Consider the following 24,879-nt stretch of genomic DNA (forward strand, 5'->3'; position numbering starts at 1 on the left):
GCGCATAGAGACCTGTAGGGGTGTTATTTAAGGTCTAGAGAACTCTAATAATGTTAAAAAAATGTATTTAGAAGGTAATGAACGGGTTCGTGCGCAGACCTCACAGCTAGGAGACCCGAGTTCAATTCCACCCTCGGCCATCTCTGTGTGGAGTTTGCATGTTCTCCCCGTGCATGCGTGGGTTTTCTCCGGGTACTCCGGTTTCCTCCCACATTCCAAAAAAAACATGCTAGGTTAATTAGCCACTCCAAATTGTCCATAGGTATGAATGTGAGTGTGAATGGTTGTTTGTCTATATGTGACCTGTGATTGGCTGGCCGCCAGTTGGGATAGGCTCCAGCACCCCCGCGACAACAAGCTGTAGAAAATGAATGAATGAGTGTAAGTGTGACTGTAGGGGTGTTATTTAAGGTCTAGAGGACTCTAATAATGTTGAAAAATGTATGTAGAAGGTAATGAACGGGTTCTCGGCTGCAGTGGTTAGCGCATAGAGACCTGTAGGGGTGTTATTTAAGGTCTAGAGAACTCTAATAATGTTAAAAAAATGTATTTAGAAGGTAATGAACGGGTTCGTGCGCAGACCTCACAGCTAGGAGACCCGAGTTCAATTCCACTCTTGGCCATCTCTGTGTGGAGTTTGCATGTTCTCCCCGTGCATGCGTGGGTTTTCTCCGGGTACTCCGGTTTCCTCCCACATTCCAAAAACATGCTAGGTTAATTAGCCACTCCAAATTGTCCATAGGTATGAATGTGAGTGTGAATGGTTGTTTGTCTATAAGTGCCCTGGGATTGGTTGTACCCCGCCTCTCACTTGAAGACAGCTGGGATAGGCTCCAGCGGTGAGGATAAGCAGTAGAAAATGAATGAAGATCGAATCCTACTTAGTGGAAATTCACTTATCGCGGTCAGGAGTGGAACCAGTAACCCTCGATAAACGAGGGACGACTGTATTAATTCTTAATCCCAATGAGTGTTTCGTAAAGCTAACGTCGTCTTTGACTCCGTTCCCTCCCCAGATCGTGACTTCAGCATCCAGGTGAGCACGGAGCGACGGCCCTTCACGGCCGGTGAGCCGCTGGAACTCCGCTGCGCCATCGAGGCGCAGAACGTCCCCGAGCGCTTCTTCTCGGTGTCGTGGGTCTTCAGCAGCTCACCGGTGGCCGTGGTGGGCCCCGGCGCCGTGCCTCTCCTGGGCCCCGACTACGTGGCCCGCGAGGCCGCCGGCCACATGACGGTGCGCAAGGAGAGCGACAACGTGCACCTCCTCAAACTGCAGCACCTGCGCGTCGAGGACGCCGGCAAATACATCTGTCGGGTAACGGAGCGGGAAAAGACCCCCACGGGAGACTTCATCGACCGCAGCAAGAGGTCCCGCAATGTTCAGATCACAGTGCAGCCGCTCAGTGAGTAATAAGCCGCTTGCTCCGTCGTCCCGTCCTTACTTGTCAATTACACTAAGAATGATGAACTATTCATAAGAGCCGTTTTATCCTCGTTTATCTGCGCTGCTGAACGACCGCCCCCGCTCACCTTGCACACTCTATTGTTGGCTGTGAGTAAGTACACATCACATCACGCCGCTCTTACTCCTAATGTATTTTCCCTTTGAGAGGATAGCTAAGGAACTGTAATGTGGAATTATTGCAAGGGAGGCAGTGGGCGGAGCTGCAAAGTCTGCTCTTCCGGAGGCTGAGCTAACAGCCATGAAATAAGAGTACAAAGAAGTTACAGAAGCGTCCCCTTTGCAAAGTCCTCCAAGAGGTACCCCTGGGCCGCATGATGGGGTTCTTCCCGGACGGTCGTTTTTGGGATGCATGGCTGCTTCGGTGAGGCTTACAGCGAGCTGATCACTGCAGATCTACCTTTAAAAAAAAACCTGTGTTCTTTCTGGCAGCAGGGTGATTTGCTTCATTCTCTCCTCACTATTGACTACCAAGGCTCTGTGGACCGGAACAGAGCGCGTTGCCAGCTGCCATCGTGTTAAAAAAAAAAAAAAGAAAACACAACACGGTCACCATAATATAGCGTTTCTTTTCAAGTGGCTAACGCCAAACTATGGAATGGATTGAGTAAGGGAATCAAACAATGCACAACGATGAGCCAATTCAAGAAACAATACAAGCAGTTGATGTTTGCTAATTTTAATTTTAATTTTAATTTTAATTTTAATTTTAATTTTAATTTTAATTTTAATTTTAATTTTAATTTTAATTTTAATTTTAATTTTAATTTTAATTTTAATTTTAATTTTCAATATAGTGATATATATAGCACATCATGACCTGTTCAAGATTTTAATTTTAATTTTAATTTTAATTTTAATTTTAATTTTAATTTTAATTTTAATTTTAATTTTAATTTTAATTTTAATTTTAATTTTCAATATAGTGATATATATAGCACATCATGACCTGTTCAAGATTTTAATTTTAATTTTAATTTTAATTTTAATTTTAATTTTAATTTTAATTTTAATTTTAATTTTAATTTTAATTTTAATTTTAATTTTAATTTTAATTTTAATTTTAATTTTAATTTTAATTTTCAATATAGTGATATATATAGCACATCATGACCTGTTCAAGATTTTAATTTTAATTTTAATTTTAATTTTAATTTTAATTTTAATTTTAATTTTAATTTTAATTTTAATTTTAATTTTAATTTTAATTTTAATTTTAATTTTAATTTTCAATATAGTGATATATATAGCACATCATGACCTGTTCAAGATTTTAATTTTAATTTTAATTTTAATTTTAATTTTAATTTTAATTTTAATTTTAATTTTAATTTTAATTTTAATTTTAATTTTAATTTTAATTTTAATTTTAATTTTAATTTGCTATATATAATCACTATATTGACTATGGTACCCATTTTGTCATTGGATGCTCATATCACCTCCTACTTTAGTACGAGACAAAAAATTAAAAAAATTAAAAAAAAAAAAACTTAAACTATATTAGGAAAGCAGGAAGTGAACAAATGTAACAGTTACTGATTGTAAAAGTACCAGATGGAGGGATAGGATTTAAGAAGTACCCATTATGTCATTGTATGGTCATATCACCTCGTACTTCGGTACGTGACAAAAATAAAATATATTTTTTTAAATAAATAAATAAAAAATAAAAATAAATAAAAAAACAAAACAAACAAAAAAAACCCTTAAGCTATATTAGGAAAGCAGGAAGTGAACAAATGTAACAGTTAGTGATTGTAAAAGTACCAGATGGAGGGGTAGGATTTAATAAGCTTTGCTTCTTCCTACTCCTTTTGGACATGTGGAACTGGGAACTGATTATGGGATGCATTCAATTGGAATCTGCCACCGGTGTTAAAAAAAACAAAAAAAAAAACACACCACGGTGACCATAATATAGCGTTTCTTTTCAAGCGGCTAACGCCAGCCTATTCTGACCTTTTTGCGCCTCTTGCTAAATGAGCCCTAAACAATATCCCCAAGCCAGCCGAGGTCTCCAGGGAAACTCTCTCTTTATTGAGGGAACAAAAGACCTTAGAAAGTATGTTTATGGGGTTTACACAGGTTAATTATAGCCGTGGTTATTGGAGGGGAACCTGGAAATGAAACAAGGCAAACAATGGAGAGGTTGCAGACTTACGGTAAAGCCTAATCAAGCCTAATCAGGCCTGCGTTTCCACCATGTGTACACACAGGATGGCAATAGCTACTTGAAGGTCCAGTTTTTCAACAATTTTAAATCAAGTGTGAGACGTCCTACAATAGGGAATTGGAAGTGTGTTGTCACAAAATGTCATTTAACAAGGAAACTTATAAAAAAACAACAAGCAGCAAAAATGGAAGAAATGTAGTAATTGTACTATAATAAAGTCAAAATATTAAAATAAAAAAGTTGCGATCTAAAAAGGAAAACGTGTAATTTTACAAGGATAATAATATTAGAGGGAAATTCAAAATTAAAAAATTCAAAATCAGAATTTTGGCGTCGTGTACATGATAGATGTTACATGTATTGATCTTTTTTTTGTAGTAATTGATAGACTTTGGGAAACTATTGTTTTAAGGTAAAGCCTAATCAAGCCTAATTAGGCCTGCGTTTCCACCATGTGTACACACACACAATAGTGAATTGGAAGTGTGTTGACACAAAGTGTGGCCCATGGCACATTCTAAAATGTCATTTAACAAGAAAACAGCAAAAATGGAAAAAAAATTAGTAATTGTACAATAATAAAGTCAAAATATTAAAAGAAAAAAGTTGCGAGGATAACATAATATTAGAGGGAAATTCAAAAATTCAGAATTTTTGCGTTGTGTACATGATAGATGTTACATGTATTGGTCTCTTTTTTGTAGTCATTGATAATTGATTTAACAAGAAAACAGCAAAAATGGAAAAAAAAAACTTAGTAATTGTACAATAATAAAGTCAAAATATTAAAAGAAAAAAGTTGCGAGGATAACGTAATATTAGAGGGAAATTCAAAAATTTAAAAATCCGAATTTTGGCGTTGTGTACATGATAGATGTTACATTATTGATCTCTTTTTTGTCGTAATTGATAATAATTGATTTAACAAAAAAAACAGCAAAAATGGAAAAATGTACTAATTGTACAATAATAAAGTCAAAATATTAAGTGAAAAAAGTTGCGATCTAAAGAGGAAAACATGTAATTTTACAAGGATAATGTAATATTAGAGGGAAATTCAAAATTCAAAAATTCAAAATCAGCAAATAACCCCAATGGAATTGGAATATTTGGGTCCATGTATACGTGGCTATTAAAAAGTCTCTTTTGCATAATAGAAACACTACTATCAAACACTCTTTCTCTTTCCATCAGAATCTACAACATATTTTTTTTCAAATGATGTGCTTTTTTTTCCCCTCCTTTGGATTCATTTGTTGTGATAAGGAAGTTGGACTCTAATCTGTATTGACCAATCACCACGCGGCATTGTGTCTAATGCAAACCTCTGCAAGCGTGCCTCAATTCAACTGAAATGATATTTATATTGCACATTTTACTGAAATGATATTTATATTGCACATTTTACTGAAATGATATTTATATTGCACATTTTACAACAACCCCAGGCAACAAAAGTGCTCTACAGCAATAAAAACAAATTTCAAACAGTGCAAATACCGTGCCAACAAACACAATTTATGACAGTAAAATTAATAAAAATCCGAAAATAACATTGTAGCTCAAAAGAGAAGTCAACTATTTATAAACAACAGGGAAGAAAAGCAACCAATATCAATAAAGACCGGGAGCATCTAATCAAACTGTTCCACAATCTGGGAGCTACTTCTGACAAGGTTCAATCTCCTCTGGTTCTCTTGTGCCTTTGGGCACAGCCAACGGGAGCTGCAGACCTCGGGGGTCTGGGCAGAGTACAGAGAGACCAGCTCACTCGTAAAAAAAAGGCGGGGCCATGAGGTGCAAATGTAAAAACAGCGCCATTTGAAATTAGCCTCTAAAAGTACCTGAGTGCCAGTGAAGGGAGGGATTTAAACACATCACTTGTTTTTTGCTCAGGAGACAGGCATTCTGCACCCTTAACAGGCCCTAGACCAGGCCTGGTCCTGCGCTATTATGTATACAAGGAATTAGAGTCATCTAAGCAAAGATTTGGTTCAGGAAGTTGAGGAAATTCGCCCCCATCCATGACTGCACATCATGCAGACGGTCCTGCAGGGGTTCCATGGTAGCCCGGCTATCATTTTTAGGTCAAGGCAGATCGGCCTGCATGTCATCTTCAAAGCAGTGAAAGGAAACTGTGCTTTTTAAAAACCGAACCCAAGGGAAGCACGTATAAGGAGAAAAGGACAGGTGACAAAATGGATCCCTGGGGGTCCTGGCAAGACACAGATACAGAGGAGGAGCGCTGGACCAGCCTGACAGAAAAAACTGTTTGTCAAATCGGTAGGAACTATTGGAGTGTTCCGTCCTTAATGCCGACACGTGCCTCCGGGCGAGGTAAAAGAATGCTGCTGGTACGTCTAAAAACACAAGGACTACAGATTCACCCGAGCCGACAGCTAAAAGGAAGGTCATGAAAAACATGGAAAATGGCGCTCTGGACCGTGCCTTGACTTAAACCCAGACCAGACCCGATTTAAGTTAAGGTGGATCAGAAATTGATCCTAAGCAAGAATGTTTAAAAGTAATGGAGCCCAAAGTGCGGCCCATTGCACATTCTAAAATGGAATTTAACAAGAAAACTTGAAAAAATTGAAAAAATTGTACAATAATAAAGTCAAAATATGATCTCAGCCTTTTATTAACCTACAAATGTGTCTCATCATTTTGCCTGACACTGTACATTTTTATTAGAATGTGGGAGGAAACCGTAAAAATCCCACAACCTCAAATTTGAATATTCATGGCAATAAATATGAGGTTTCGATATCTATGAAATTATTATGTGTGCACAATTGTCGGGAAAATGTTAACATACATAATTGTGCAACTGAATGATCTCACTCGCTTGATTATTTTCATCTCTTAAAGTGAGAAAAAACAAAGAAACCTCTAGAAATAAAGCTTAGGTTTAGATCAGGGGTCTCAAACTGGGGCCCTGGGGGCCACTGGAGCAAGGGTCTGGGCAAGGCTGGGCCGCATCAGGTTTTTTCCCAAAAAAAAAAAAACGCATTTATTAAAAACAGAAAAATATACAAACTTTTTCAGTGCTTTGGTTCCGATTTTCTACAATAAAAGCTCTGATAAAACATTCCACTGTTCTCAAATATCTTCATTTTTATTTTTCTGCACAAAATAAGATGAAAAATAAATAAACAGATCAAGAATAAAGAAAATCAATCAATCAGTAATAAATAAATATAATAATAATAATAATAATAATAATAATAATAATAATAATAATAAAACGGCAAATAATAAAAACTTAAGAAACCACATATAGTTGGTGGGTAGACAAATTATTTTTTTCAAATTAAAATGAACAAAGCATTATTAGAGCCCTGTAGACATGACAAAACACGACTATAGTCACATTTATACTCTTTTTATTTACAACATATTGCGCAACTGCAGGGTCTTTGAGACACATGCTAACTCGCAAACTAGAGAGCTAGCCACCTAAACGGTATCCTCCGAGTTATTTCCTTTAAACTTAAATAGCCAAAAACTTACCACTTCCACACGGATAGGGAGGATAACTATTAACAGTTATTTAACCTTTAACATGAACATAAATCAAACGTAATATTTTTTTTCTGGGTACATGATACCATACAGCATCCATATCAAACTATCAAAGCGGGGGCCTTAAACTAGTGTCCTGCGGGCCACATTTGGCCCGCGGGCCGCGTGTTTGTAACCCCTGGTTTAGAGCATGTGAGGAAATGTCATTTTTATTTCATCTTTTGATGGTGTTAAAAAATGCAGTTTTTTTCCTGTACCACTACTTGAATACTTGAACCTCTCTACCGCTGTACTCCTCCATTTTTTTTTTTTTTTTTTTGAGTGATCTCAGGTGTTTAAAATGAAAGCGGTGACAGGCTTCCCTGGTTTGAGTGTGATAGGAAGGAAAAGGCTAACGTGATCCATATTCATACACAGCTCATGTACATTAGGAAGGAAGTAGCGGAGTTTGCCCTCAGGGGAGGAATAAAAAAAAAAAAAAAAAGCCCACCCTTCCACCACATCCCTTTCAGTTTTTGGGCACTTTGTGATGTTTTTGATGCAACGAGTTTGAGATAAAGCAGCACAAACGAGCAACAGAGCATATAAGGACTTAGGACTCACCTCGGTCAACAAGCTACAGTGAGTTCCGAATGACTTAGCGAGCCTTCTAACCCCGTCTAAGATGAACCCAAAGCCGCAAGGGTCTTTCTCTGGCTGTCACTCGGATGCTCCTCAGGCCGGAAAAGAGCCGCAATATCAACCTGGAACACAAGCAAACACTTCGCAGCAGGATTGGGTCGTACTCCGGGGAACGGGCTCGGTAATCTGTTACATTGCCCAAGGGCTCATGTTCTCTTGGTTGTTGTTACACCAGATGTGGGATTCTTGTTGTCTTTTGGAACTTTAGCTCATTACATGCTGACTTTTTAGGCTCGTGGTTCCATGCAGGCTCTGGTCTGGACCAAATATGAATCTTATCTTCACAAGGGTTGCGGGGGTGCTGGAGCCTATCCCAGCTGTCTTCGGGGCGAGAGGCGGGGTCCACCCTGGACTGGTGGCCAGCCAATCACAGGGCACATATAGACAAACAACCATTCACACTCACATTCATACCTATGGACAATTTGGAGTGGCTAATTAACCTAGCATGTTTTTGGAATGTGGGAGGAAACCGGAGTACCCGGAGAAAACGTGCAAACTCCACACAGAGATGGCCGAGGGTGGAATTGAACCCGGGTCTCCTAGCTGCGAGGTCTGCGCGCTAACCACTCGACCACCGTGCAGCCTGAAATTGTGTGCAAATTAATATATGTGTTAGGTCTGAATATCCAATCCAATCCACTTTATTTATATAGCACATTTTATAAACAAAGTGCTGCACAGACTAGTAAAATAAAAAGTAAAAATAAAATACAAAAAATAAATTGAATTTAATCCCAAACTAGAACATCAAATAAGAAATAAAATATTAAATAATAAAATATTAAAAGAAGAAAACAAGAAGCAAAGCAATAAAAGTATAAAAAATAAAACCAATTAAAATAAAAAAGAACTAAAAGACACAGGACCAAACAACTCACTCCAAGTTAAAAGCGAATAAAAGTGGTTTTTAAGACAAGACTTAAAAGCTTTCAATGTTGGGGGCCTTTTTTACTTGGGAGGGGAGAGAGTTCCATAGCTTGGGGCCAACCACAGAAAAGGCTCGGTCTCGTTTTGGGATTGGGAATATGGGAATATGTAGATTATGTCTATATTCTGCTACGTTTACTAGCATAGATTTCACAAAAAGCTTCTAAAATATACTTTTAAAGTCACACAGAGGACAGAAACAACATTTTCTTTGTCATATTTGCCATTTCTGCATTTAGCTGCCATTGTAACATCGGTTCTGTATTTGGTCCGTGTAGCGTTTACATTTGAACTCAAGTGAACCAAATTCACTTGAGTCCCAGCGGTCTCAGTCCGCTGATTTGGTGCACACCAGGGTTTGGATGATCATCAACGAAGCGTACTAGCCTAGTAAACACACTTTGTTTATTGTGTTTCCCCACAGAGAGCAACATCACCGTCTTGTTGTCAAGCAACTCCTCCGAAGTCCTGGAGGGCAACGTGATACAACTGACCTGCATGGTCCACTCCACCACCGGCCCGCTGTCCGTGGTCTGGAGTTGGACGGACAAGCAGGGGAACGGTCCGGCCCAGGAGCTAGCCGCTTTGGATCGGGACGGCAAAGTGCGGCACGGCGATGCCTACAAGGAGCGCTCCAGCTACGGCGAAATCCGCGTGGAGAGGTTACGGGCCGACACGTTCTCGCTGTCCGTGTACAACGCCTTGCCCGATGATGAGGGCTCGTACAGCTGCACTGTAACGGAGTGGTTTCAGACGGGAACTGAACCGGAGCTGACCTGGGGAAAGATCGGAGACAAGTCGGCCACAGAGACGATCACCGTCAAAACCGTTGGTAAGTGTTGAATTCATTCATTCATTCATTTTCTACCGCTTATCCTCACGGGGGTGGCGGGGGGTGCTGGAGCCTATCCCAGCTGACTTCGGACTTCGGGACTGGTGGCCAGCCAATCACAGGGCACATATAGACAAACAACCATTCACACTCACATTCATACCTATGGACAATTTGGAGTGGCTAATTAACCTAGCATGTTTTTGGAATGTGGGAGGAACCGAACATAAACATTCCAAAAAATGTAAATATTATTTATGTCTTAATTGTTTATGCCTTATATGTATTATTTTCTTTTATGTTTACTATAAATGTGTGTAAAAGTGACTGTAGGGGTGTTATTTCATGTCGAGAGGTCTCTAATAATGTTCATTCATTTTCTACCGCTTATCCTCACAAGGGTGGCGGGGGATGCTGGAGCCTATCCCAGCTGTCTTCGGGCGAGAGGCGGGGTACACCCGGGACTGGTGGCCAGCCAATCACAAGGCACATATAGACAAACAACCATTCACACTCACATTCATACCTATGGACAATTTGGAGTATTTGTAGTATTTATGTCTTAATTGTTTGTGCCTTATATGTATTATTTTCTGTTACATTTACTATAAATGTGTTTAAAAGTAACTATAGGGGTGTTATTTCATGCCGAGAGATCTCTAATAATGTTCATTCATTCATTCGTTTTCTACCGCTTGTCCTCACGAGGGTGGCGGGGGTGCTGGAGCCTATCCCAGCTGACTTCGGGCAAGAGGCGGGGTACACCCTGGACTGGTGGCCAGCCAATCACAGGGCACATATAGACAAACAACCATTCACACTCACATTCATACCTATGGACAATTTGGAGTCGCTAATTAACCTAGCATGTTTTTGGAATGTGGGAGGAACCTAACATAAACATTCCAAAAATTTTTAATGTCATTTATGTCTTAATTGTTTATGCCTTATATGTATTATTTTCTGTTATGTTTACTATAAATGTGTGTAAAAGTGACTATAGGGGTGTTATTTCATGTCGAGAGGTCTCTAATAATGTTCATTCATTCATTCGTTTTCTACCGCTTATCCTCACAAGGGTGGCGGGGGATGCTGGAGCCTATCCCAGCTGTCTTGGGGCGAGAGGCGGGGTACACCCTGGACTGGTGGCCAGCCAATCACAGGGCACATATAGACAAACAACCATTCACACTCACATTCATACCTATGGACAATTTGGAGTGGCTAATTAACCTAGAATGTTTTTGGAATGTGGGAGGAACCGAACATAAACATTCCAAAAAATGAAAATATTATTTATGTCTTAATTGTTTATGCCTTATATGTATTATTTTCTGTTATGTTTACTATAAATGTGTGTAAAAGTGACTATAGGGGTGTTATTTCATGTTGAGAGGTCTCTAATAATGTTCATTCATTCATTCGTTTTCTACCGCTTATCCACACGAGGGTGGCAGGGGGTGCTGGAGCCTATCCCAGCTGACTTCGGGCAAGAGGCGGGGTACACCCTGGACTGGTGGCCAGCCAATCACAGGGCACATATAGACAAACAACCATTCACACTCACATTCATACATATGGACAATTTGGAGTCGCTAATTAACCTAGCATGTTTTTGGAATGTGGGAGGAACCTAACATAAACATTCCAAAAATTTTTAATGTCATTTATGTCTTAATTGTTTATGCCTTATATGTATTATTTTCTGTTATGTTTACTATAAATGTGTGTAAAAGTAACTATAGGGGTGTTATTTCATGTTGAGAGGTCTCTAATAATGTTCATTCATTTTCTACCGCTTATCCTCACGAGGGTGGCGGGAGTGCTGGAGCCTATCCCAGCTGTCTTGGGGCGAGAGGCGGGGTACACCCGGGACTGGTGGCCAGCCAATCACAAGGCACATATAGACAAACAACCATTCACACTCACATTCATACCTATGGACAATTTGGAGTCGCTAATTAACCTAGCATGTTTTTGGAATGTGGGAGGAACCGAACATAAACATTCCAAAAAATGTAAATATTATTTATGTCTTAATTGGTTATGCCTTATATGTATTATTTTCTGTTATGTTTACTATGAATGTGTGTAAAAGTAACTATAGGGGTGTTATTTCATGTCGAGAGGTCTCTCATAATGTTCATTCATTGGGAGGAAACCGGAGTCAAACCCACGCATGCACGGGGGGAGAACATGCAAACTCCACACAGAGATGGCGGAGGGTGGAATTGAACTCGGGTCTCCTAGCTGTGAGGCCTGCACGCTAACCACTCTTCCACCGTGCAGCGTAGCCACTATTTGTCAAAGCCAAAAGCAAAGTAGAGCTGCAGCGTTGTTGGACGCACCGCGTGTCCCATTACTTGTGTTCATATAGAATAGAAGAATACTCCATGGTTTATTCATGTTCTGCCTTGGGGGGGGGAAGAACTATTAGGACACCCTGTCACACCACCTGCCTCCCGTCCAGTGTGCTGTGCAGCAGTGACAATCATTATGGACACACACACACACACACACACACACATGCACAGATTAGTTAGAATCATTAGAATGGAAATTCAGCACCACAGTCTCAGTAAGTTAGTTCAGACTTAAGCTGAAAAAGCACCAGAGCACAACCTCGGGATTAACTCTGTGTCACTGCCAAGAGGAGATGGCCGTTTTTTTAAGTGCCTATTTGTTAGTTTCAGGCAAAAAACATTAGTTTTCGGTACAAGGAGTACATTATGTAAATCCTACTTTCTTCTTGTCTGTTTGGAGATCAAAGTGTTTGCTCTCTTGTGATGGACATTTGCTTTGTGGTTCTGGGATTTTATGTCCTATTTGTTTGGGTCAATGTCCTTCTCCCTCCTCGAAACTATTATTGGATCCAAACCCCGCCCCCTATGTATACATTTTGGGGGTTACACCTGAAAAATAAGAAACAACATCCTCCTTGTTTTCTCTGGTGGCCTACTGAGCTCGGACTAGAGCAGGGGTCGGGAACCTTTTTGGCTAAGAGAGCCATGAAGGCCAGATATTTTAAAATGTGTATCTGTGAGAGCCATATACATTTTTTTAAACATTGAATGCAATAAAATGTGTGCATTTTTATGTAAGACCAACAGTTTTAGATATAATGGGCTCTAATTACGTAGACCAGGCACACTACCCCACGCCAAGGGGGTGTGGCCAGCACACTTTCGTGAGCAGCGCAGTGTCTAATAATAAATCAAATACTTGTTGCCATTAATACAACTTCTGCTGCTGCATGGTTTTGCACCGTACTCCGTATATTTCATTCTTTTGGCCATTTTTGCCAGAAGGCTTGGTTCTGCAGCTTTAGCTAGGCGACTATTTGACTAAAGGAGGAACGTTTGCATTTACATGTTGACAGGTAGACTACCGCATTATCCAATAATAATCGAGTTTTGGTGTTTGACCTGGAAAATATCATCAGGAAAGATGGATATGGTCAGCCGTATTGCAGTAGAAAATAGATGGACGAATTAAAATGCATAAGAAAGTTGTTGATTATTTTTAACAGTCATTTCTGTGATGTTTACTTTAAAATGTTAGCAAAAATACATTTTTATTGTGGTAAGAAACGCTTGAGAGCCAGATACAGTCATCAAAAGAGCCCTACCTGGCTCCCGAGCCATAGGTTCCCTACCTCTGGACTAGAGTCTACTTTGACCTGCCGCCCCCTTTCATCGATTGGCAGCCTAATGCTTTAGATATTATATATGGTCACTGGACCTTCATTGAATTCATAACCTCCTAATGGACTCCTGCTGCCTCTGAAGGGCATAAGAGAAAGACGTCCTTTTTTAAGGAGGGGCTGTTATTGTTGTTACCATAGTAACATATTAACTCTGTGGTACAGAAGCTGGCTTTCCAGATGATTGTTTTCTAGAAGTAATGACGAGACTCGTCTTACCTCTTCAATTGAGTTTTTCTATTACATATCACATATATGTATTCGATTTCTCGTGTTAGCGTCCAGTTATCCACTTAGCTAATGCCAACATAATGCACATTGGCGTATAAATGATCAATAATATAAATGTTTATCTAATCAGAAACAATTTAGGTTTAGCTTGTAGATATACTGTACTTTTCCCTTAATTGATTACTTGACTTACTCGACTTGACAAATATCACCAAAGACTTGAAACTTGACTTGGACTTTGACATCAAGCAAGCAAGAAATTGCTATTTTTGTTTATTGACAGCCTTTTAAGTCAAAGTCAGTCAACCAATCCACTTCATAGCAAGTATCATGAGCTACCGGGTACTTGTGTCTAGCTCATGGCTAGCGTTAGCTTCATTTGGACTCGTCTTGACAATATCATCAAAGACTTGCTACTTGACATCAATCAAGCAAAAAAAATCGCTATTTTTGTTTATTGACAGACCCGTAAGTCAAAGTCAATCCACTTCATAGCAAGTATCATGAGCTAACGGGTACTTGTGTCTAGCTCATGGCTAGCGTTAGCTTCATTTGGACTCGTCTTGACAATATAACCAAAGACTTGCAACTTGACTTGGACTTTGACATCAATCAAGTAAGAAATCGATATTTTTGTCTGTTGACAGACCCGTAAGTCAAAGTCAGTCAACCAATCCACTTCATAGCAAGTATCATGAGTTACCGGGTACTTGTGTCTAGCTCATGGCTAGCGTTAGCTTCATTTGGACTCGTCTTGACAATATAACCAAAGACTTGCAACTTGACTTGGACATCAATCAAGCAAAAAATCGCTATTTTTGTTTGTTGACAGCCCCGTAAGTCAAAGTCAATCCACTTCATAGCAAGTATCATGAGCTACCGGGTAGTTGTGTCCAGCTCATGGCTAGCATTAGCTTCATTTGGACTTGTCTTGACAATATAACCAAAGACTTGCAACTTGACTTGTACTTTGACATCAATCAAGTAAGAAATCGTTATTTTTGTCTGTTGACAGACCCGTAAGTCAAAGTCAGTCAACCAATCCACTTCATAGCAAGTATCATGAGCTAACGGGTACTTGTGTCTATCTCATGGCTAGCGTTAGCTTCATTTGGACTCGTCTTGACAATATAACCAAAGACTTGCAACTTGACTTGGACATCAATCAAGCAAAAAATCGCTATTTTTGTTTGTTGACAGCCCTGTAAGTCAAAGTCAATCCACTTCATAGCAAGTATCATGAGCTAACGGGTACTTGTGTCTATCTCATGGCTAGCGTTAGCTTCATTTGGACTCGTCTTGACAATATAACCAAAGACTTGCAACTTGACTTGGACATCAATCAAGCAAAAAATCGCTATTTTTGTTTGTTGACAGACCCGTAAGTCAAAGTCAATCCACTTCATAGCAAGTATCATGAGCTACCGGGTAGCTGTGTCTAGCTCATGGCTAGTATTAGCTTCATTTAGACTCGTCTTGACAATATCACCAAAGACTTGCAACTTGACTTGGACTTTGACATCAATCAAGCAAGAAATCGTTATTTTTGTCTGTTGACAGACCCGTAAGTCAAAGTCAGTCAACCAATCCACTTCATAGCAAGTATCATGAGCTACCGGGTAGCTGTGTCTAGCTCATGGCTAGCATTAGCTTCATTTAGACTCGTCTCGACAATATCACCAAAGACTTGCAACTTGACTTGTACTTTGACATCAATCAAGTAAGAAATCGTAATTTCCGTTTATTGACAGCCTTTGAAGTCCAAGTCAGTCAACCAATCCACTTCATAGCAAGTATCATGAGCTACCGGGTAGTTGTGTCTAGCTCGTGCCTAGCGTTAGCTTCATCAGCACCCCCTCTGGAGTTTTATTCTAAGAAGTAAACAAATCGACAGGTCATTTTTTATCCTTTGAAATCTTTCCTTTCAGTGAAAATGTCAGTGCAGGTTTTTTTTGTTGTTGTGAGAAAATAACGACACCCCAGGCTAGAATGAAAGCAATTGATTACACACCCTGAAGGACGGTGGGGGGGGGGGGGGGGGGGGGGTGGCTGTCACAGAAAGAAGGGATGCGGGACAGCGGGGAAGCGCTAACGCTCATTTTACATTTATCGAAAAATCTCCGAGACTTGGCCCTGGATCGTTTATGGATCTCTATCCATCCTAATGTAGGACAATGAACGTTTTCAGCCTAATGAGCGTAGTTTCGACTCGGCGGTGAGATGGGCGGAGATCGAACACCGGTACTTAAAGGAAATCTCTCCCTTGTGTTTTCTTTGCATAGCTGTTAATCTGGAGGCGCGTTCTCGCCGTCAATGGAACGCATAGAAATGTGTCCAGGTTGCCGTCTATGGTGTCTTCATATACTTCCTGTACTGCACTTATCATCATAATTATGGAGATGGAGTAGTGCTGAGAACAGTATGAGTTCATACTGTCAGGAGGCTGCCTACGTTGATTTGTAGTATTTTCACAGACAAAATAATGATTTCAAGCTCAAAGGTTATTTGACCATGATTTCAAAATGGTCATCATAACTTGTCTTCTGTTTGATGACTTGCTAACAACCTTTGAGACACCAGTGTGTCTATGTGTCGTGACTGCATCTCTGCATCTCTAGTTACATGTGTGTGCATGTGTTTTGAGTGTGAGTGATGGGAAGACGGCGTATTAGTAAAAAAAAATTTTTTAAAAAGCAAATCTGACTCCCAAATTCATCGTATTCAAGCATCCAAATGGCTAAATGAACAAAAATACAAATATAAGGCAAAAAGAAGATGCATTCAAAGATGCACTAGGTGTCGGTAAAGTTACTGGAATGTTTATTTTGTGTTTGAATTATCTCAATTATCTGCACGGTGGTCGAGTGGTTAGTCTGCAGACCTCACGGCTAGGAGACCAGGGTTCAATTCCACCCTCGCATTAAAATTTGCCTTACGTCTTTACTTCTTGCTTGCTGTGGAGTTTGATTATATGGGAAAGATGCATGCCAAGCTCTTATAAAATGCACTTCTGCCACCTTGTGGCCGTTTTTGACAGTGTTTACAACTGCACCGAACATGATCCCTTGTATTGTGCAGTTGCATCATTGCCGATTTTTGCCTCTTGTGCAAAAAAATTTAAAAACATACAAATACGTCTGGGGTTGCATGGCGGACGAGTGGTTAGCGCGCAGACCTCACACCTAGGAAACAAGGGTTCAATTCCACTCTCGGCCATCTCTGTGTGGAGTTTGCATGTTCTCCCCGTGCATGCGTGGGTTTTCTCCAGGTACTCCGGTTTCCTCCCACATTCCAAAAAAAAAACATGCTAGGTTAATTAGCCACTCCAAATTGTCCATAGGTATGAATGTGAGTGTGAATGGTTGTTTGTCTGTATGTGCCCTGGGATTGGCTGGCCACCAGTCCTCTCGCCCAAAGACAGCTGGGATAGGCTCCAGCACCCCCGTGACCCTCGTGAGGATAAGCGGTCGAAAATGAATGAATTAATGAATGTTGCGATGCACGTTAGCGCGCAGGCCTCATAGCTAGGAGTCCCGGGTTCAATTCCACCCTCGGCCATCTCTTTGTGGAGTTTGCATTCCCTGTGCATGCGTGGGTTTTCTCCGGGTACTCCGGTTTCCTCCCACATTCCAAAAACATGCTAGGTTAATTGCTGTGAGGACACCCGACGTGGTGTGTTTGTCACAAAAGTTTTAGCACGAGCAACACCGTAGCGGTGCCTGTTTTGGCAAGTTTTCACCCTTTAGCGTGCAGCGGTTCGGGAATAGAAGAGTTCGAGCGCAGGGTGTCCTTAGTGTTCTATATTTGAGTCTGTTTAGCTAGTAGGCTGTCGAACTCTGAAGCCACGTTAATCATCAATCATTTTGATGTTTAATTTTCTCCCACCGCTAGAATCCTCCTTCATGGTCTCAGCCTCATCACGGACTCCCTCTGTGACCTTTGGAGACTCCTTCGACCTCCTGTGCTTGGTCAAACCGCGTCACAACCCCCGCGTCCCCACCTCGGTCACCTGGCGCTTCATACCGGCTGGCACGGAGGCGACCGACGAGGGAGAGTTCAAGGAGCTGGTGACTTTCACCCGGGAGGGTACGCTGAAGTGGGGGGAGCAGCTGCTCGGCCTGGGCACCCGCACCACGGTGGACCGCTCTCATTCCAACACCAACTTCTGGCTGTCGGTGACACGGGCGGGGCGGCGCGAGGCCGGCAAGTACCAATGCACCGCCGTCCTGTGGAGGAAGAACTACGACAACAGCTGGAGCAGAGTAGCCAACCGCACGTCCAACCTGCTCGGAATCAGCGTCCTGCAACCAGGTAAGCGGGTTTTTGACATCAGCAGAGGGCTGCGTAAAATAAAATACAGTAAACCTCGGATATATCGGATTCAATTGTTCCCACTGATTTTGTCCGATATAAGCGAAATCCGTTATATGCGTATACCGGAAAATGTCAGTTTTACGCATATATGGGATTTATATCCGGTATATGCGTAAATGGGATTTTATCCGTTATAAAAAGGCACTTCCTTGACTATGTTTCCAATGTACCTGGACGCGCAGGCAACGCTGCAAACGCTGCAAATGACGTCGTATAGCGGCCTGTCACGATTCGGCGAATCGGAGCGCCACGATGCGGCCATCCGATATATGCCAGGGAAATTTAATGGAAATGCATTGGAACGGGACTGGAGATTTTGTCCGAAATGGGCGAAATCCGTTATAAAAAATCCGATATATGCAATGAATTTTTATTGGAAATGCATTACAGAAAAATTGATTCTTTTTTATCTGTCCGTTGTGAGCGAATTTCCGATATATCCGAGTCCGATATATCCGAGGTTTACTGTATGAATATCAAATATTTGCTGACTGGGAACCGCATGATTTGATTCACAGATTTAATTATAACATGGATTTAATTGCCATACATCATGAAACATCCACAAAAAATATGACAATATATGAATAAATGATAAGTATTTTGAAATAGCAACTTTTCAATTGTGAACAACTTCTATTTGTATTATTTGTTAGTTTATATGTGCCAAAAAAGAAACCAGTACAGTAGTACAATTCACTTTTATCAGTGCTAAGTGGAACACTGAGTGACTACATTCAACAGAAAGGATGCAGAAAGGCCCATTTTATTTTTATTTCCTAGACAAGCTAATTCAATGTAGATATGCGAAGAAGTTATATAAAAATAAAATGTGCTGCGGGCCAATAAAAAACAGGTACATGCCACAAAAAGCCCCCGTGCTGCACTTTGGACACCGCTAACTTGGATGGTTTCAGCTTGAGCTAATTACTCACTGGTTTAGCTCCTAATTGGAGTGTGTGTGGGCAGACGTGGGCATTTATGTGCATGTCAGGGTGGGGTCTCCTAATGGAGAGGGCTGAATGGATCGCTAAAGATCCCACAGGAAGGGAGACAAAGTGGAAGAAGGCGGGAAGCCGGGAAGCCGGGAACGGAGACCATCCAGTTAGAGTTGGAAAGTGTGATAAAGCCAACGAGCAATCTCTCCGTGACTGTGTTTTTTTTTTTCCTCTGCGGAGGCATTAAAGTGTCCACATCACCTGAACTGGACCTCTCCGCTCCACACACAGATGTAGAAAACAGTCCAATTAGCGGCTGAAGTCAAAGACACACAAATACACACCGGCCCAATTTAGCCCAGTCAACAGTACCATACATAATTCATGATGCAGGTGAGGATACCATCCCTGTGGTACCTAAAGAACCAATTTGGGACGGAACGAACAAGTTATGGGATTGAATTTACATCTCAAAACGTGCAATGGAGGGGAGTACCGATACATATATTCATAATCACATTTTTCCGTACAATACAACGGCATACTGAGTTCCCATGTGGAGAGACAGGAACCTTGCGGTATACTTAATATCATTTCCTTTTTTCACACACTTTGAACCCCGCACCTTAAAAAAATGTTGATGCTAATGTATGGCTTCAAAGAACTACTCTTCCCAGGATGCTTAGAGTGGAGAGTCAGAAATTTTTCATTAGTGAAGTGGATGCTAATATCACGTTTTGAAGTCGTGTGCAATGATTGTGTTTTGATCTGACAAATGTTAAGTATGTTTGATCAAGAGTGGAATTACTCCAGAATGCCACCAGGGCTAACAAGTGATGTTGGGAATTCCCGATCAGCCTGTAGTGGAGGAAGGATTGGAAGGTTTAAGGTGTGCACCTATAAATTTGGTGATTGCGACTTACTGTACATTCAGGTGCGCTCAGCAGTCAAAAATGTTGATGCTAATGTATGGCTTAAAAGAACTACTCTTCCCATGATGCTTAGAGTGGAGAGTCAGAAATTTGCAGTAGTGAAGATGCTAATATCACGTTTTGAAGTCATATGCAATGATTCCGTTTTGATCTGACAAATATTAAGTATGTTTGATCAAGAGTGGAATTACTCCATTTTCTGCTTGGACTCCAATGGGAAAACACAGCATGCTGGGAATTCCCGATCACCCCAGAGTGGAGGAAGGATTGGAAGGTTTAAGGTGTGCACCTATAAATTTGGTGATTGCGACTTACTGTACATTCAGTAGTCAAAAATGTTGAGGCTAATGTATGGCTTAAAAGAACTACTCTTCCCATGATGCTTAGAGTGTAGAGTCAGAAATTTGCAGTAGTGAAGTGGATGCGAATATCAAGTTTTTAAGTCGTGTGCAATGATTGCGTTTTGATCTGACAAATATTAAGTATGTTTGATCAAGACTGGAATTACTCCATTTTCTGCTTGGACTCCAATGGGAAAAAAACAGCATGCTGGGAATTCCCGATCACCCCGTAGTGGCGGAAGGATTGGAAGGTTTAAGGTGTGTCTTTCAGCCTGTATAAATTTGGTGATTGCGACTTACTGTACATTCAGGTGCGCTCAGTAGTCAAAAATGTTGAGGCTAATGTATGGCTTAAAAGAACTACTCTTCCCATGATGCTTAGAGTGGAGAGTCAGAAATTTGCAGTAGTGAAGATGCTAATATCACGTTTTGAAGTCATATGCAATGATTCCGTTTTGATCTGACAAATGTTAATTATGTTTGATCAAGAGTGGAATTACTCCATTTTCTGCTTAGAATCCAATGGGAAAAAACAGCATGCTGGGAATTCCCGATCAGCCTGTAGTGGAGGAAGGATTGGAAGCTTTAAGGTGTGTCTTTCAGCCTGTATACATTTGGTGATTGCGACTTACTGTACATTCAGGTGCGCTCAGCAGTCAAAAATGTTGAGGCTAATGTATGGCTTAAAAGAACTACTCTTCCCATGATTCTTAAGAGTGTAGAGTCAGAAATTTGCAGTAGTGAAGTGGATGCTAATATCAAGTTTTTAAGTCGTGTGCAATGATTGCATTTTGATCTGAAAAATATTAAGTATGTTTGATCAAGAGTGGAATTACTGCATTTTCTGCTTGGAATCCAATGGGAAAAAACAGCATGCTGGGAATTCCCGATCAGCCTGTAGTGGAGGAAGGATTGGAAGCTTTAAGGTGTGTCTTTCAGCCTGTATAAATTTGGTGATTGCGACTTACTGTATATTCAGGTGCGCTCAGTAGTCAAAAATGTTGAGGCTAATGTATGGCTTAAAAGAACTACTCTTCCCATGATGCTTAGAGTGGATGCTAATATCATGTTTTGAAGTCGTATACAATTATTGCGTTTTGATCTGACAAATGTTAAGTATGTTTGATCAAGAGTGGAATTACTGCATTTTCTGCTTGGACTCCCAATGGGAAAAAACAGCATCCCACCAGGGCTAACAAGTGATGCTGGGAATTCCCGATCACCCCATAGTGGAGGAAGGATTTGAAGGTTTAAGGTGTGTCTTTCAGCCTGTATATGTGCACTTATAAATTTGGTGATTGCGACTTACTGTACATTCAGGTGCGCTCAGTAGTCGGGAATCTATGGTAGTTATGCAACTACTCTGTAAACACAGTGGAGCCCAGACTTTGTTTTTTTCTTTAAGCAGTTCGGGTTATGACATGTTCTTAACTTTTTGACCGCCAACCATTTTCAGAGACGAAGGCTCCATACTGCCGGAGTTTTGGGCCATTTTTGCTGAACTTTCAAGACCCACAGAATATTGAGTTTTAGGACTACATAAACATTCAAACTATGTAAAAGAAACTTTAGACTCTCTTCTTTCGTCAAAAAAAACAAGTTTGTTTGTAACCTTTTTGGGTCTTTTTAAATTGGCAGTAGAAAATAGGGCGGTTTCAGCTAAAACACCTGGTTTTGAACAAAAAACTGCGAAAATTGAATTCACATTCCCAGTTATAGAATTAAAGGGACCTATTATGCTAATTTTCGGCACCTTGTATTGCGTTGTGGACCCATAGAGCAGCTACACACAATAACCTGCAACAGAAAGCTTTCTAGATCTTCCGCAATCTGCACCTTTTCCAGCTCTATTTCCTTAGATATCCTAAACGCCTACTCCACTGTAATTGATCACACTCCCAAGCGCTCCTAAGGACTTCTGGACTACTGCCGAACCCCACTTTATAATATTTTTGGTATAGGAGTTGATAATAAATGAATGAACAAACTGTTTGGAGAGCTACTTTAAAAAGTGGTTAGGAGCTACTGGTTGGAGACCTGTGGCTTAATATGTATGTAGAAATATGGTCATTACATGTTTAAAAAAAAACACTGACTTGGGTGGAAAAGACCCTTAGCAACTCCAGCTTGTAATAAATAATAGCTTTAATGCACATTCTATAATGCTACAAAGACAACCGCTTGCTCAGTAAATACGGTTAGGACACTGATAAATTATTATTTACATCTTGCGTTTTTGTAAGTAATGTAGGAACAGCATCAAACTTCGTCCCCTTTAATACCAAAATAACACCTTTTCAAGTCATGATATGTCAATTTTCTTCATAGATTTTTGTATTAAAAAAACAAAACAACTAAATTGTTCCCTTCTGGCTTTATATTTGACGCTGTGGATATTTTTTGTTTGCTTGTGTCCTTCAGCTCGCCTCCAGGCAACTTTTGTGCTAACAAAGACGTCACACTCGCGTGATCGATAACTCTTTCACAGCGAGGCAGAGGAATGTCGCGGCGTGAGGAGAACGGAGCTTCGGCTATTGATTCCCAGAGACACACACGTACAGCATACATGCACACAAATGTAAAGTCACGCGGCAGCACGGTGCCGTGACCTTCGCCATCCGCACAGAAGACACAATGCATTCCACAGCATTCCACAGCATCCACGAGCCCTTCAGGAGTTATTTGGAAATCGCCCCATCATCCTGAAAGCTCATTTACGTTCTCCGGTGTGCACTTTAGACACTCTACAGGGGAATACAAGCAAGGTCCTCCTCCTGACTGGTTTTGTTGGTCATCCACCTTAAGTGGAAGTCAGTCAGCAAGTGGAACAAAGTAATCGTTGTGGACGTCGTGGCTCCAAAGGAAACCCTCACTCAGTCCTTGTCGCACTTTGTCCTTCGATCATATGGATGATTTGTGCTTTTTTCTCTCACTCTCTGCTTTTCCTGAATGCTAACCAATCAGGGCTAAGTGAGCAGCCGGCTTCCTGCTCCCACAAAGACTGTGTGAAATGAGGTGTGAGCAAACACAGCCACTGACCAGATACATAATTGAGTGACTCTAAATCGTGTTTTTCCGTGGTACCCGCTCAATATGCATGAGCCACGTGCCCGGTTTACATGTGCGCATACGTATGTACGTACGTATATGTGCGCTCTCGCATGAGCGCTGCTGCACACGCCTTCCTCGCCATGTGCTTCTGAAAGCTTTTTCTGTGCTTACTTTGCATATTCTCACATAAGACTCACTCACTCCTAATTCCCAGCGACACCAGAGTTAAATTCTTTCAGCCTGTCCTACAATCCATTACGTTGTAGTCTCCATATATCACCATCATATCGTAGAATATATCGATCTTATTGCGTATTGCTTACATTCATACCTATGGACACATATAGATATGTTTTGGGAATGTGGGAGGAAACCGGAGTACCCGGAGAAAACCCACGCATGCACAGGGAGAACATGGAACATGGAATTGAACCCGGGTCTCCTAGCTGTGAGGTCTGCGCGCTAACCACATAACCGCCGTGCAGCCCTTATATACAATATTCATTCATTTTCTACCGCTTAACCTCACGAGAGTCACAGGGTGCTGGAGCCTATCCCAGCTGTCTTGGGGCGAGAGGCGGGGTACACCCTGGACTGGTGGCCTGCCAATCACAGGGCACATATAGACAAACAACCATTCACACTCACATTCATACCTATGGACAATTTGGAGTGGCTAATTAACCTAGCATGTTTTTGGAATGTGGGAGGAAACCGGAGTACCCGGAGAAAACCCACGCATGCACGGGGAGAACATGGAATTGAACCCGGGTCTCCACGATGTGAGGTCTGCGCGCTAACCACATAACCACCGTGCAGCCCTTATATACAATATTCATTCATTCAATCATTTTCTACTGCTTATCCTCATGAGGGTCACGGGGTGCTGGAGCCTATCCCAGCTGTGTTCAGGTGAGAGGCGGGGTACACCCTGGACTGGTGGCCAGCCAATCACAGGGCACATATAGACAAACAACCATTCACACTCACATTCATACCTATGGACAATTTGGAGTGGCTAATTAACCTAGCATGTTTTTGGAATGTGGGAGGAAACCGGAGTACCCGGAGAAAACCCACGCATGCATGGGGAGAACATGGAATTGAACCCGGGTCTCCTAGCTGTGAGGTCTACGCGCTAACCACATAACCACCGTGCAGCCCTTATATACAATATTCATTCGTTCATTCATTCATTTTCTACCGCTTATCCTCATGAGGGTCGTGGGGGTGCTGGAGCCTATCCCAGCTGTCTTGGGGCGAGAGGCGGGGTACACCCTGGACTGGTGGCCAGCCAATCACAGGGCACATATAGACAAACAACCATTCACACTCACATTCATACCTATGGACAATTTGGAGTTGCTAATTAACCTAGCATGTTTTCGGAATGTGGAGGAAACCGGAGTACCCGGAGAAAACCCACGCATGCACGGGGAGAACATGCAAACTCCACGCAGAGATGGCCGAGGGTGGAATCGAACCCTTGTCTCCTAGCTGTGAGGTCTGCGTGCTAAACACTGGAGTGTCTTTACTTGTGCTTTAATCGCCATTATCATATTGTCACGCTATTATAGTATATTATATTATATTAGTAGTATATTATACTCCACATGCAAACTCCACACTGAGATGGCCGAGGGTGGGATTGAACTCGGGTCTTGTAGCTGTGAGGCCTGCGCGCTAACCACTCCTCCACCGTG

General features: G+C 41.3%; 1 protein-coding gene across 2 annotated transcripts in view; it reads left to right on the forward strand.

The window, feature by feature from the left end:
• Positions 1-24,879, forward strand: part of igsf3 (immunoglobulin superfamily, member 3) — a 129,724-nt gene that overhangs the window by 83,029 nt on the left and 21,816 nt on the right. For both annotated transcript variants that reach the window (XM_058082791.1, XM_058082790.1), the window contains exons 4-6: positions 1,017-1,403; positions 9,199-9,606; positions 17,432-17,851. In XM_058082791.1, coding sequence (XP_057938774.1) covers positions 1,017-1,403; positions 9,199-9,606; positions 17,432-17,851 — 1,215 coding nt within the window. The remainder of the gene's footprint in view (positions 1-1,016; positions 1,404-9,198; positions 9,607-17,431; positions 17,852-24,879) is intronic.

Source organism: Doryrhamphus excisus, chromosome 9, assembly GCF_030265055.1.
Source record: "Doryrhamphus excisus isolate RoL2022-K1 chromosome 9, RoL_Dexc_1.0, whole genome shotgun sequence".
Classification (NCBI taxonomy): Eukaryota; Metazoa; Chordata; class Actinopteri; order Syngnathiformes; family Syngnathidae; genus Doryrhamphus; species Doryrhamphus excisus.